Source organism: Mustela erminea, chromosome 6 (assembly GCF_009829155.1).
Source record: "Mustela erminea isolate mMusErm1 chromosome 6, mMusErm1.Pri, whole genome shotgun sequence".
NCBI classification, from domain to species: domain Eukaryota; kingdom Metazoa; phylum Chordata; class Mammalia; order Carnivora; family Mustelidae; genus Mustela; species Mustela erminea.
Window position 1 is genome coordinate 47,289,269 of NC_045619.1, and position 14,373 is coordinate 47,303,641.

The following is a 14,373-nucleotide window of genomic DNA, read 5'->3' on the forward strand; positions in this document are numbered from 1 at the left end:
TTCAATTTTAGGCCAGTTAGTACGACAGCATTTCTTCCCAGGCCAAGTTTAAGTGAATTCCAAAAAGGTGAAACAGTGATTGCGAGCAGAGCCATTTCTCAGAAGCAGGAAGTGCATGTTGGAAACTGGCCTCTTACCTTCGAAGAACTGCTGCAGGGCCTCCTTTTCCCCTAACACATCCATGGTGCTGGAGTCCTATGGAGTCCTATGGAGATACTTCCTTCCAAAACAAGGGTTCTCGGAGCTCAGGAAGTAAGGACTGTCCTCTCAACTTGAAGCCTACGAATGCTCTCGAAAAATCTTCATTTTCTTTTTACTGGAGCGAAGCCTATCTTCTGCCAACAAATGTGTCCGGAAAGATGGTTAGTTTCTCAAAATGATTATAAAACCAGGATATGTGACCATACAGAAAAAAAAAAAATTCATGGTGAGGGCAGTGGTAACAAATCCATCTATCTTACTGAAGGGAACCGTTTCTACTCTGCCTTTCGTCTTTGTTTTAAGGACCTTTGTCCTTAGTGACACATGTAATTACATAAATGGGCAATAAATACATAGTCTTATCTCTTATTTGTCCTTTTACACCAATATATTTATCTCTCCCTCTCTATCAACCAGATCAATTTAGCCATAACCAGGCAAATATACAGAGTTTGTGTGTGTTTTTTACCTAGAGAAATTACATCAATGAAATTGCTTTTTTAGATACCTTGAATAGCAGATATTTTAAACAGGCTTGTGCTAATGAAAAGTTAGGATTTGTGAAGTATTTCCAAATTTAACCACAGTGGAAACTTACATTCCTTTGATACACACCTAGCCTATCTCCTCCAGATTTTATTTTCTTTGGAAGTATAACATATGAGAAGCCCCTCTAATGGGCAACAAAACAGCATTTGATTCAGTAACTCTCACAGTGGAGTACATATGGTTCACTATTATTAGCTGGTTTCACTCCTAAATATAAAAGTTCTGCTTTCCCACTCAGCTACTCATTTACTTAACAGTAGCCTAAGAATACAATTAGGAAATTAAATTGTCTTTTAGTCCCTTCCTTTTCTCTTTTTCCCCAACTTGTTATCTTGAAAACATTTTTAATCTATTGAAAAGCTGCAAGGATAGTACCATGAAATAAATATCCACTCATTCTTCATCCAGATTTACTAATTCCTAATATTTTTCCACTTCTGCTTTTTCTCTCTTGCTATATACATTTTTGACTAGGCCATCTGAAAATAAGTTGCTGACATCTTGACATTTCACCAGAAATAATTCTGTATATTAACAAATAAGGACATTTCCCCACATAATCACAGTATCATTATGCCCAAGAGATGTAATAAATTTAATACTAATATCTCATAAGTTTTAATCCCACTGTCCCCAAAATATCTTTATATTTCATCAAATATGACTTTTTGTTTTCTGATCAAGGACCTAATAAATGTTCATGCATTGCCTTTGGTTATGTCTTTTAAAGATAGAGATATAGAGATATTGTCATTTTTAGCTGTTTGGCTTTTTATGACATTGACACTTTTTTAACAATCCAGGCCCATTGTCTTATAGAATGTCCCACATTCCGGATTTGTCTGATTGCTTCATTATTGCTAGAATTAGTATAGATGATGTGGTATGCTTCCTTATAAGTATTTTAAAACTTCACACATATAAACTGTTCCTCAAAAACAAGCTAGGTAATTCTATATTGGGGGGAAAAAAGTGAGAGAGGCTTAAAATCTTATTTTGAAGGTTATATTGGACCCCAGAGCTTCAAGGACAAGTCATCAAGTTGCTTAAAGAAATGAATTTTCTACATTTGTTTGTTTGTTTGTTTGTTTTTTCTCAGTTCAACTTGTGTTGAACTCTCTGCTGGGTGCAGGAAGGAAAAAGATGAGTAAGTAATAGTACCAGCCCTCCCCAGGTTTCAATGTGGAGCATGCGAGAAACACAAGTCACTCAACTCAAGGAGACGTTGATAAGGCCTGGGGAAAACATCTCATGAGAACAGAGGAAGTAGAGATTTATTTAATCTAGGGGGTGTCACTAAGAGCTGCAACTGGAGGAGACTCAAACAACAGCACATGTATACAGAAGAGCTGGGGCAGCATGTGCTTCGCGGAGAGAAAAGGTGGCAAATAAGTTGTAGAAGGATTTGGGTAGATTTTGAATGCTGGGCGACATCGGATTCCGTACAAATATATACTCTCTGTCCATGATTTCTACTTAGGCAGTGGTCATGCATGATGTAATTGAAAGATGGCTGTGTTGGAAAGTGTTGGTTAGAGCAATAACAAATTTGGACCCGTATTAAAGCCCGAAGATGGTATCGAATCCAATATTGGCTATAGATGGGATGTGCAGAGCAAGGAAGAGGCCAAATGATACTTTTAAGTAGATGCCTTTAGGTGCAGTATGAATTAGGATGCCGAAGACCTGTAGCCAGGGCTAAATCCAGACTCCCAAGAGAAGCTCCCAACCATGTTTTCTGGAGGCCGTTGGAAGTAAGTTGTCACGCTGTATTCACTGCCAAATGACGACAGAGGATCCAGCCAATGATTCACCCAGACACCTCAGTCTCAGCAGCAGACTAGTGAGTGAGCAGAAACAAAAAAGGGAAAGAAATAGGATTCCAGGTGATGGGCTGAGAAGCAAAGTTAGAATAGGATCCCAAGCTCAAATACTTACCAGGCCAGGCAGGTAAGTGAGTACAATGGGTCCACATAAGCAAAAACCAACCACGTAAGCATATTGATAACTGACAAGTGACCCTTTAGTCTTGGGGTCAGGAAGACAGGGGTGGTGGGGCATAGGGTAAACAGAGGCTACAAGCCCTGCTAAAGGGTGGAGTCCCCCAACAGGTAGAACCCCTCAGCTTCCTCCAAGAATGTGGACTCAGTGTGTAAAAAAAAGTGACCAATTTTAAAAGCAAAGCTAGAAATGCAGATTTTAATTTTAAATCTCATTTTTAAATGCTGCAGCTAATTTTAAATCTCATTTATAAATGATGCAACTAATTTGTTCAGAAACAAATCGAATGTAAAAATAAACCAAAACTTTGTCAAGGACAAACAGCACATACGTGGAAACATGACTCTGCCTGCGATGTGGCAGTGTGCAACCTCCAAGGGAGAGGCTAACCGATAACAACCAACATGGTTTGAGGAAGGTAAAGAGAATGTAGAAGAAAGTTGTTGGGAAGGAAGGGCTGGAAAATATATCTGTATTAATTGATGAGCCCAGAACACACATCTGAAGGCACAATCCAGCTGGTGGCAATGGGGGTTTAAGGTTTCTCCCTCTCAGAGAATAACAAATACCACCCATATGTCCTTGATTATGGTCTTTACATCTCTAAGAACTCCTAATTCTATTGGGCATCCCCATTTTGCACAGATTTGGTAGAGATTTATCTCTTGAGCCGCAATCTAATGTAGCTGTGGTTTAGATGTTTGGGTAATGACGTTTCCTAGAGAACTCCAAAAATAAATAGGTAAAAGCTGAGCTGCTGTTAGGGTTTTATTCTTCTCTATATTTCAGCAGCTTTGGTCATTTGTGGTATTGTAACTTTTTAAGTTTTAGTTTTTAAAAGATGCTGACTTGGATGAGTAATAGTAGTGGACATGGAGGTAAGTGGACAGATTCAAGGTATGTTTTGCAGAGTTGGTGTGACTTGCTGATGGACTGGATTGGAGGTGGATTGGTGACAGAACCAAGAATAAGCCCTAGACTATTGTGTAAGCAACTGGGCTGTGTCAATGCTGGGTTTGAGATGCCCATTAGAAGTCTAAGTGGAGGGGCCAATGGGCAAATATATACAAGAGCCCGAAGCTAGGGAAGGGGTGTCAGGGTTGGAGATGGGAGAGTTAGATGCAAATGGTACTTGATTTTCAAAGCCAGGGGCCCAGATAAGATGATCTAAAGAATATTTAGATAACAAGAAGGGGGCCCAGGGCAAAACTCTAGGAATTCCAGTATTTAAAAGCTGAGCTAAGAAAGAGCCAGCTAGAGTTTTGATCAAAGCTGTCACAGAAAACCTCAGATTCCCCACTGCGGCTTACTAAGACCTACGTTGTCTGACCCTATGCCTCCCTCTCCAGTTTTCTCTTATCTACCTCCCTGACACCAACCATACACTTGGGCTTTTTGCTGTTTTTCAAATATGTCAAGTTCGTTTCTCCCTTAGGTGCTGTACGCCAGCGCTGGGTTCTCTCGCTGCTTGCCTCCCTTCATAAGCCTGGGTCTGGTCAGAAGAGCCCAGATTGAAAATGTGACCTCCTGAGGTGGCCTTCCCCAACCCCCTGATCTGGAGTACTCCTCCATTCCCCTTCTAGCCCATTACCCCATTTTAAGTATCTCTAGAGCACTTACCTTTTAATATTAGTCTTCTTGTCCATTACTCACAGAACGGAGAGTTCCGCAAGAACGGACCTCACCTGTCTTGCTCACTGCTCTATCTCCTGCACCTACAGCAGCACCTGGCACACACAAGACCCACATACATGTGAACAATGAGGAGGAATTCTGTCAAGAAGTTCTGCACAAAAATTAACAGACACTACTGGGCCCCTGTTTGTCTATATCAAAGATAAGAGACTTAGTTGTCTGACGAATGATAATTGTACTACATTCCATGGGGGGAAAATGAACTATTTTTCTAGCACAAAAGTTAGACGCAAATATAAATTCATATTGCTTTGACATCTCTGTCTTAAACAATGAGTCAAAATTACTGAGGGGAAAACACAACAAAGAAAACTTCTAAAAACAAAGTTTCTAATAAAAGATACAGATGTAGTGAAAAGAAGGGCCATCTGTACCCCAATGTTTATAGCAGCAATGGCCACAGTCAGCAAACTGTGGAAAGAACCAAGATGCCCTTCAACGGACGAATGGATAAGGAAGATGTGGTCCATATATACTACGGAGTATTATGTCTCCATCAGAAAGGATGAATACCCAACTTTTGTAGCAACATGGACGGGACTGGAAGAGATTATGCTGAGTGAAATAAGTCAAGCAGAGAGAGTCAGTTATCATATGGTTTCACTTATTTGTGGAGCATAACAAATAGCATGGAGGACATGGGGAGTTAGAGAGGAGAAGGGAGTTGGGGGAAATTGGAAGGGGAGGTGAACCATGAGAGACTATGGACTCTGAAAAACAATCTGAGGGGTTTGAAGTGGCGGGGGGGTGGGAGGTTGGGGGAACCAGGTGGTAGGTATTATAGAGGGCATGGATTGCATGGAGCACTGGGTGTGGTGAAAAAATAGTGAATACTGTTATGCGGAAAATAAATAAAAAATAAATTAAAACAACAACAACAACAAAAAGCAGACTCATGTAAGACTCTAGCTGCACAAAATGAAAACACACAGAATTCACATGGCGGTGGTGCAGAGTGGGTAGGCGGTGGTTGCCACTCAAGGGCTGAAACCCAATGTTCAGGAACTGAACCTTTGTTCTTCCAGTATAAATCCTGAGTCAAAGGTTGTGGATTGTTTTAAAGCTGGGAGAGACAACAGAGAACACTTGATTTACCCTTCATTGAAGAGGCCAAAAAGGAGGGGTGACCTGACTAACTGATCAGTTTTGGGAACCATCCCTGGAGAATGCAGTTCTCCTGAGCAACTCCTAATCCAACTTGTCTCCATTAGGCCAGGCTCTCTCCTCAGCTCTGAAACTATTTATAGAAATTCATCAAAAACTCTAGGTAGTCTAGGCAATTAAATTCTGTCCAGAAATGCTCTCCTGAGCCAAGATTCATCAGCACACTAATTATTCTATCTCCTTTGCCTCACCATTTTTGCTAGCTCCTCTGTACTCAGCCTTCTTTGCAGGCTTTTTCTTCCCCAGTGCCATACTTCTCCATCTCCAAAGTATCCCTAAACTCCTATCTGATCCCACAGCTAAACTACTCCCAAACGCATCACCTAGCCTGATCTAATCGTTGAATTTGAACTTGTGTATCAATACCTACTTAATATCCCCATCTTGATGCTTAATGGGCCTCTAAAACTTAACGCATCAAACACTGAGTTCTTGTCTCTATTCCGTGCATACATAATTTGAACCTATCCCAGATTTCCCCATCTCAATAAATGCAATAATAGCTTAAGCCAAAAGCCTAGGATTCGGACCCTACTTCTCTCCTTTCCTCTCTCCCAAATCCAATTCATCAGCAGGTCCTGTTTTTTGCTCTTGAATGCAGGAGCACTGGTTCAAAACACACCACCAATAGTCTGTCCTCACTCATATATGTCCTCTTCCTGACAAGTGAACCCAACATCCAACCCACAGACTAGAACAGCAACAGTGACTTACTCTTAAATTTGTTCTTCCCACTTCTCTCTCTTTTCCTCCTCCATACCAGAGGTAACCCTATCCCAAACTTTGGGTTTATTACTATTTGGGTTTTTTAAAAATAGTTCTGTTCTATATATATATATATATACATGCTTAAACAATTGTTCAGTTTTGGTTTTTGAACTTTATGGGAAAAGTATTGTCATACAGTCTTCTGAGCAATTTTGCTTTTCCTATCTGTTATATTAAGTTGCTTCATTGCATGTAGCCGATGTTCATTCATTTTGCCTGCCACGTGATAGTCCCTTATGTGAGCGCACAACACTTTACCCTCCTGTTAGATGGACATTCGGACTTTTTCCAAAACATTCTTACAGATGCATTCCAGGGCACTTTGTACAAGTCCTTCTCTTGAGTATATGCCTACAAGCTGAGTTGGTGGGCCACGGGGAATGTTCAATTTTTCAAATGAATTGTTTTTCACAGTAGGTGTACCATTTGGCATTTCCACCAGCAATTAATGAGTAATCCTATTGAAATTCTCTCCAACATATGACTTCATGGGGCTTAATTTTTGCCAGTTGAATTTAAACCTGTCACTGTGGTCTTGATTTGCTTTCCCTGTTAGTAAATGAAGATCATTTAATAGCATATTAGCCCACAGGAATTTCCAACTCTGTGGAAGACCTGTTCCAGCCATCTCCTGTTGTTCTATTTATATATTTTTCTTTTTGATATGTGGAATTTCTGTATATAATCTTGATACTAATCTATTCTTGGTTATGAGTTTTTCAAGTAACTTCTCATAGCTTGTAGTTTGTCTTTAATATGCCTTTTGATGAACAAAAGTTCTAAATTAACAATTTATAACATAGCACAACTTCCTTTCATGGCCATCTTCTATAGTTTCTTTTGCTTTCAGTTTAGGAAGTTCTTAGAAGGGGTGCCTGGGTGGCTCAGTGGTTAAGCCTCTGCCTTCGGCTCAGGTCATGATCCCAGAGTCCTGGGATCGAGCCCCACATCGGGCTCTCTGCTCAGCGGGGAGCCTGCTTCCCCCTCTCTGCCTCTCTGCCTACTCTGTCAAATAAATAAATAAAATCTTTAAAAAAAAGTTCTTAGAAGATAGGAAGGTATCCACCTGTATTTTCAAAATATATTTCACCTATAATTTCAACTCTATTTTCTACATCAGAAGTTCTACCATTTCGGGACATTTAAACAGTTGTTTTTTTGTATGGTGTAAGGAAAAAATCCAATTTCATACAATCCTTTGTCTTTTTGCCAGCTCCATTTAATTATAAGTCCTATCATTGACCTACCGCCTTCTCAGTCAATACGAAATTTACAAATACACGTGGGTCTACTTTGGAGCTCTCTATTCTATCCATTGGCCATTTTCTCTATTTCTGCACCGTGTCCCACTTTCTTAAATACTTCTGCTTCATAAAATGTCCTTCTGGTAGGATGAATTCTTCCTCCTTTCTTGTCCTTCAGAAGTGCCTTGGTCATTCTTCATTCTTTACTCTGCCACACAAATTTTGATCAGTTTGTCAATTCCAGCAGAAATTTTCGGATTTAGTTTGGAGATGCATTAAATCTACACATTCGTTTTCTTAAAAAATATTGTCCTTCTACTCATGAACATAGATCACTCTAGTCCTTTTCAATGCTTTTTTAAATTAAGTTTTGTAACTTTTCCTCCACAGACCTGGCACATCTTTGGTTAGATTTCTTACTAGGTACTTCAGAATTCTTTTTGCAGTTGTTACATAGGGAGATGGAGAGGAGAAGGGAGTTGAGGGAGATTGGAAGGGGAGATGAACCATGAGAGACTATGGACTCTGAAAAACAATCTGAGGGTTTTGAAGGGGCGGGGGGGGGGTGGGAGGTTGGGTGAGCCTGGTGGTGGGTATTATGGAGGGCATGTATTGCATGGAGCACTGGGTGTGGTGCATAAAAAATGAATTCTGTTACGCTGAAAATAAATTTTAAAAAATATCTTATTTTCTAACTGTGGCTGCATATATGTACAGTTCACAAATATATATCGAACCACCTTACTAAACTCTCCAATTATGTCTAATAATTTAATGGGAGACATTTCTATGTAGACAATCATAGCATAATTCTTATTTTTTCCTTCCCAACCACTGTATATTTTCCTCATCTTGCTGCACTAACACTTACAGTACAATTTTGAATATGAGTGAGTACAGTAGTCATCTTTGTTCCATCGTTGATTTTAAAGAAAATGCTTCTAACATTTCCCACCTTAGGATCATGTTTACTATAAGATTTTTTAAGATATCCTTTATCAAGCTGAAAAAATTACAGAATGTTTTCTGCATCTATTGATTGGATGGTTTTTCACTTTTATTCTTTTTAATTTTTTTTTCAGTGTTCACTTTTATTCTGTAAATGTGAATTAGATTTATACATTTTCTAATATACCATTAAAAAAAAAAGTTCAAGTAATCTCTATATCCACTGTGGGACTCAAACTCATGACCATGACCCTGAGATCAAGAATCACATGTTCCTCTGACTGGGCCAGTCAGATGCCCCTCTAATATACAATTTTGCATTCCTGGGATAAATGCCACTTGGTCAGTGTGTCATATTGTTTGCTTTTGCATTTCTAACCATGACAAAATGGACCTATAATCTTCCTTTCTTTTACCTGTACGGACTGTCCCAATCTGGTTTTGCTATCAAGGTTATACTGGTATTTGATGTATGAAACATAGTAATTCTATTCTCCAGAATACAAGTAAGATTAGAACAGCTCATTCTTTAAAGTTTGTTAAAGCTGTCTATACCTACAGTTTTATTTGTAAGATTTTTAACTATGCCTCTCCTTGAATAGTAATAGTACTGCTCAGGCTTTTGATTTCTTTTTAATCAAAATACATTTCTAGGAATTTTACTCTTTTGCTTAAATTTTCAAATATATTGGGATGTTCCTAATACTCATGTTTAGTATCTGCAGTATCTATAATGACATACGCTTTTCACTCCTTGTATGGGATATTTGTATAGTTTCTCTTTTTCTCCATGGTAACTTGACAGAAATTTTTGTCTATTTTGTTCATCTTTTCAGTCAACACACAGCTTTGCTGATCCTCTATTGCATCCTTGCTTTCTATTTCTGTTCTTATCTCTTTCCTTTACTTTTATCTTGTCCTTCTGTAACTTAATTGAACACAGTTCACTTAAAAAATATGATTTAAAGCTGCATATCACATCCAGTGCTCACCACATCACATGCCCTCCTTAATGCCCACCACCTGATAAATTACTGAACACTACATCTGAAACTAATGATGTATGTTGGCAAATTGAATTTAAGTAAAAAAACAAAAACAAAAAAAGATTTAAAGCTACAAAATTTCCCTTGAAGCACTACTTTCTTTTTTTTAAATCAAAGCATAGATGACATATTAGTTGCAGATGTACAAACAGTAATTCAACAATTCCATATATTATGCAATGCCCACATTAAGTATAGTCACTGTCACCAAAGTTAAAATATCAACTATATTCTCTATGCTATACTTTTCATCCCTGTGACTTATTTCACAACTGTATGTTTGTACCTCTTAATCCCCCTCATCTATTTTGTCTGATGCCTACCCCACTCCCCTCTAGCAACCACCAGTTTATTCTCTGTATTTGAGTGTTTCTATCCATTTGTTTTTCAGAAAATGTTACATTGTAGTTATACTTGTATTTTAACTTGTTTTTAACAAGTTATATAACTTGTATTTTAACAAGTTATACTTGTATTTTAACCTTTCCATGTCCTTATGCTTTATATATTATATTATTCCGTATCACACTATTCATTTCTCTACTTGGTCTTTTCTCCTTTGGTCCTTCACAATTAATTGGTATCTCTCTCTCTTCCATCTAAAAAGACTGGAACTTTACCCACACAATCTATGGTCTCCTCCCATTGCCAATGTGTTGACATTGTAAAGAATTTTAATTCTAGATTGTTATATACTTTATTATTTTCTTTACCCTTACCTTTTATTCTTTTAAAGTCATCAAAAATCTCTTTAAGTATCTCTTCCCCCAAATCTCTTGCAGCCTCTTTGGGATTTGTTTCTATTCACACTTAGGTACTTTCTCCAAAAGTGTTTTTAATTTGCATCTTTGTATGGAAAATTTTCTGAAGTTTTGAAGGTCTGAGAACACGTTTATTATGTCCTCACATTTGAATAACTATTTATCAGGACATAAAATTCTAGTTTCAAAGTTCTTTTCATGTTCAATTTCAGATTCCTCAGCTTGGTAGGATAGTGATGGCTTCTACCACACCATACCATTCTCAAATATCCTTTTATCTGTAGACTCCTACCCATCCTGGTGATTGAATCTTCTACAAGTAAGGTTGACCAAATCTTTGAGGATAGGATTGAAAACAATGCCATCTTCAGAAAACTAGGTCTCTCATAAAATGCTGTTGTAAAAAATAAATTTGTTCAACTCTATAGAGGGCAATTTGGCAAAGCAGATCAGTATTTTAAAATACACATATAGCTTGACCCAACAATTTTACTTCTAGGCAAGTCTATGTGAAGGAAACAACTCAACAATGTGCAAAGAAGTATGCATAAGGATATTCATCACAGCATTATGATATGAAAAAAATGTTTTAAGCTCATTTCAAAACAAAGTATATTAACATCCTACAGTCAAATCCTACATCATGTAGTGATTAAAGACATGTAGAAAAAATATTTGTTATTTAAGTTAAAGAAGAAAGTCTTTTTGTTTCAGAAATATGCATATGTAGGTAGAAAATATTGAAAGGTAGAAGACTCTTCTTCAGAAATACTAACAGTAGCATTCTCTAGATGGAGAGGGTAGGTGCTGAATTTCTTCTTTTTGCCTTCTTTAAATAAAATCCTTCTTTGAAGCCCAATCTACAAAACAGATAGAAATAAGCCCATTCTTGTGGGGGGACAGAGCTAATTCTGTCCACTTAGCCTTCTTCTTCGCCACTCATAGGCTGCTATGCAGTTTGAAAGCTACAATTCAATGCATTCAGCATACCCTACACGCTGTGTCAGAGCTAGAAGAGAAAGCAAAAACATATTCAATCTAACGTTGATGTATTTCTTTATTTATTTAGCTTTTTTTGCAACTATATATTACAATCACTAGTACACCTGTAATTCTTTATAGTATGTTCAACTAAAGAGTAAGCAGACACAGCATAGGTCAATTTAAAAGAAATCACAGTACTTCTTAGTGTAATCTGCAAAAGAGGGAAAAAGTCTTGGGCCCACTCCTTGGAAATAAATATCAAGTAACCATAAAAATATGCAGCCATTTTCCAGGTGTTCAGGGAGGTTCATGCATGGTCCGAGGCAGAGCATCAGAGTTCCTCTTTGAAATATCCCAGCTTTGCCAATGACATCTCTTTTCTCAACTGCATAACTTCCCAAAACATCTGATCAACTATACAAATAGAGAAGGAGACATGTAAGAATCATAAAATAACATTTTAATTACCTTTTAGCTGTTTCACTGAAAATTTAACATTAGTTGAAATGTCAACAGGACATTTCCTAATGACATACCTAATGCCTTGCCATATTACTACTAAGTCATACAAATTTTTTCACAAATTTGTGAGCATCCCAGTTTTATCAATAAATGAGCAATTTTCACCAGTTTTGCTACAACTATTTGTCAGATGTGTCAATGATCACTTTAGTTTGATAGACGGTAGATGCTTCAGTGCCCTGAGCAAATGGAAATCATGTTGCCACTATAAGGAATTACACCCAGTCCTCAATTATTCTCATGTAGGGATCTTCTCACTTTAGTCTGCGACATCTTGCCCATTCCACTATTTACTAACACCAACACAGAGGAAAACAGGAAAAAGAGGAAAACAAAAGGCAGTCCAGAGAACTCAGTAACATTCTTTTTGAGAAATAACAGAGAAAGGTTTTGTATATGGCTCAAATTAAAAATAAAAATAAATGTAGAGGGACGCCTGGGTGGCTCAGTTGGTTGAGCAGCTGCCTTCGGCTCAGGTCGCGATCCCAGCATCCTGGGATCGAGTCCCACATCAGGCTCCTTGCTCGGCAGGGAGCCTGCTTCTCCCTCTGCCTCTAGCCTGCCACTCTGGCTGCCTGTGCTTGTGCTCTGTCTCTCTCTAACAAATAAATAAAATCTTTAAAAAAAAAATTAAAAAGATTAAAAAAAAATAAATGTAGAGACTAACTGTAGATTTCAATTCTCCCTACTTTGGCAAGCCCCCTCCTCTGTAAATGGGAAAAAAAGCTGGCTTTATATTTCAGACAAAAAGTCTTCCTCTGACATATCATCAGATTAGAGATTGATTTAGATCAGCGGTTTTCAAGAAGCGGAGATTTTGTCCTCAAGGGTACCTCTGACAAAATGTCTATATACATTTTTCATTACTGGTATCTACAGAGGAAAGCTCAGCAATGATGGGAAACATCCTACAATGTACAAGATAGCCCCCACCTCCACGACAAAGACTTAAGACTTATTCAGCTCAAAATGTTAGTAGTACCAAGCTTGAGAAACCCTGCATTAGATTTAGCTGCCCTAAATCCTGTTTGACACAAGGCACAGATAACACATGTATTTTAAAATTAGTAATATTTAATTTAATTGTTACAAATCTACACGTTATATATGCACCAAGTACCGTGACCTGGAAGAGAGAGAGAAACCAGAGAAAAGGCCACTTTTATCACCATTATACCTCCACTACTACTCATGGCAATTTCTCCCTATTTTCACAAAGGAAATTACCTTTTATCTTCCCTACAGAACTTACTTTAACAAGGAGAAAAAACACACTTGACAATTTAACTTAACATAAATCATCTCTTCTGTGGCTTAAATCCTATTAACCACCAACAGGTATTAAAAAATATTTCAATTTTATTAAAGTCATAGAAAGTATTGTACACTTTAAACACTACTTTATGCTACTGAGCCTTTTGAAATTCAACATTAATGAGAGGTTTCACCCTCATTCTTCTAGGCATTAAAATCTAATTATATGGGATTCTAAATAAATATGATTCTTCTCATACCAAAGCTTTGAAATGCTAAATTAAGTTTTTATTAGCATGACTAACCTTTCCACAGAATTAAGATTCACTGGTTTACATGACTGAAAGATAACAGGCTTCTTCTAGTTTTTAAATATAAAAATATATTCAGTCCCTAAAAAAATATGAATAGGAAATTTTCTACAACTTGAATTCAAACAAAAAATGGGTACGGACCTATCCCTAGCTTAGTATCTGCTATTTGTTTTAAAACAGTCACATGTATTCAAGAAACACTGCTTTGGGGGCACCTGGGTGGCTCAGTCATTAAGGGTCTTGCCTTGGGTTCGGGTCATGATCCTGGGATACTGGGATAGAGTCCCGCATTAGGCTCCCTGCTCAGCAGGAAGGCAGGAGGCCTGCTTCTCCCTCTCCAACTCCCCCAGCTTATATTCCCTCTCTCACTGTCTCTCTCTGTCAAATAAATAAATAAAATCTTAAAAAAAAAAAAAAAAAAAGAAAGAAAGAAACACTGCTTTGGAGTTGCTGGGCCTTACGCATTTTCATGCCTGGCATTTAAGCCATGTGGCTACAGAATCATCAGTAATCATGAAAGACTGAATTAAAAACATTAAAACACTTGCATGAGGTTGGCTCTCTTGGATATATCATCTATATGTTTCGGCTGACTCAGCATATAGTAACCTTTATTCCATTCAGAACTATCTTCATGACTGCTTTGTTAATTCACATGTGAAAGTACAAAATACAGAAAAAATTATCATCAGATTCCCATGGTTTTCACCAATTAAAATAAATCTGACCATGTCTAGAGCTCACTTACTTTTATTTCTTAGGCATAATTTCGATAAGCTTTTTACTCCCCTCATATTTGCCACCTGGTATCAATATACCCTCCTTAGAGTTATAACAGATTCTGCTTAAAACTCGTATCAGAGTAAAATTAGGCAGTTCTAAGGGTTAAATATGTTTTAAAAGACATTAGTTCCCAAATTCT

At 37.6% G+C, this 14,373-nt stretch overlaps 2 protein-coding genes across 4 annotated transcripts in view; both read right to left on the reverse strand.

Annotated features, from left to right (window-relative positions):
• The window catches only part of MYRFL (myelin regulatory factor like), a 123,221-nt gene extending 119,640 nt beyond the window's left edge, over positions 1–3,581 (reverse strand). The window contains exons 1-2 of the mRNA XM_032347049.1: positions 1,353–3,581; positions 138–1,229 (exon numbers count right to left, since the gene is read on the reverse strand). Coding sequence (XP_032202940.1) covers positions 138–183 — 46 coding nt within the window. The 5' untranslated portion in view covers positions 184–1,229; positions 1,353–3,581. The remainder of the gene's footprint in view (positions 1–137; positions 1,230–1,352) is intronic.
• A 6,590-nt stretch (positions 3,582–10,171) lies between these two features.
• Positions 10,172–14,373, reverse strand: part of RAB3IP (RAB3A interacting protein) — a 46,100-nt gene continuing 41,898 nt past the window's right edge. For all 3 annotated transcript variants that reach the window (XM_032347055.1, XM_032347054.1, XM_032347056.1), the window contains one exon: positions 10,172–11,775. In XM_032347055.1, coding sequence (XP_032202946.1) covers positions 11,693–11,775 — 83 coding nt within the window. In that variant the 3' untranslated portion in view covers positions 10,172–11,692. The remainder of the gene's footprint in view (positions 11,776–14,373) is intronic.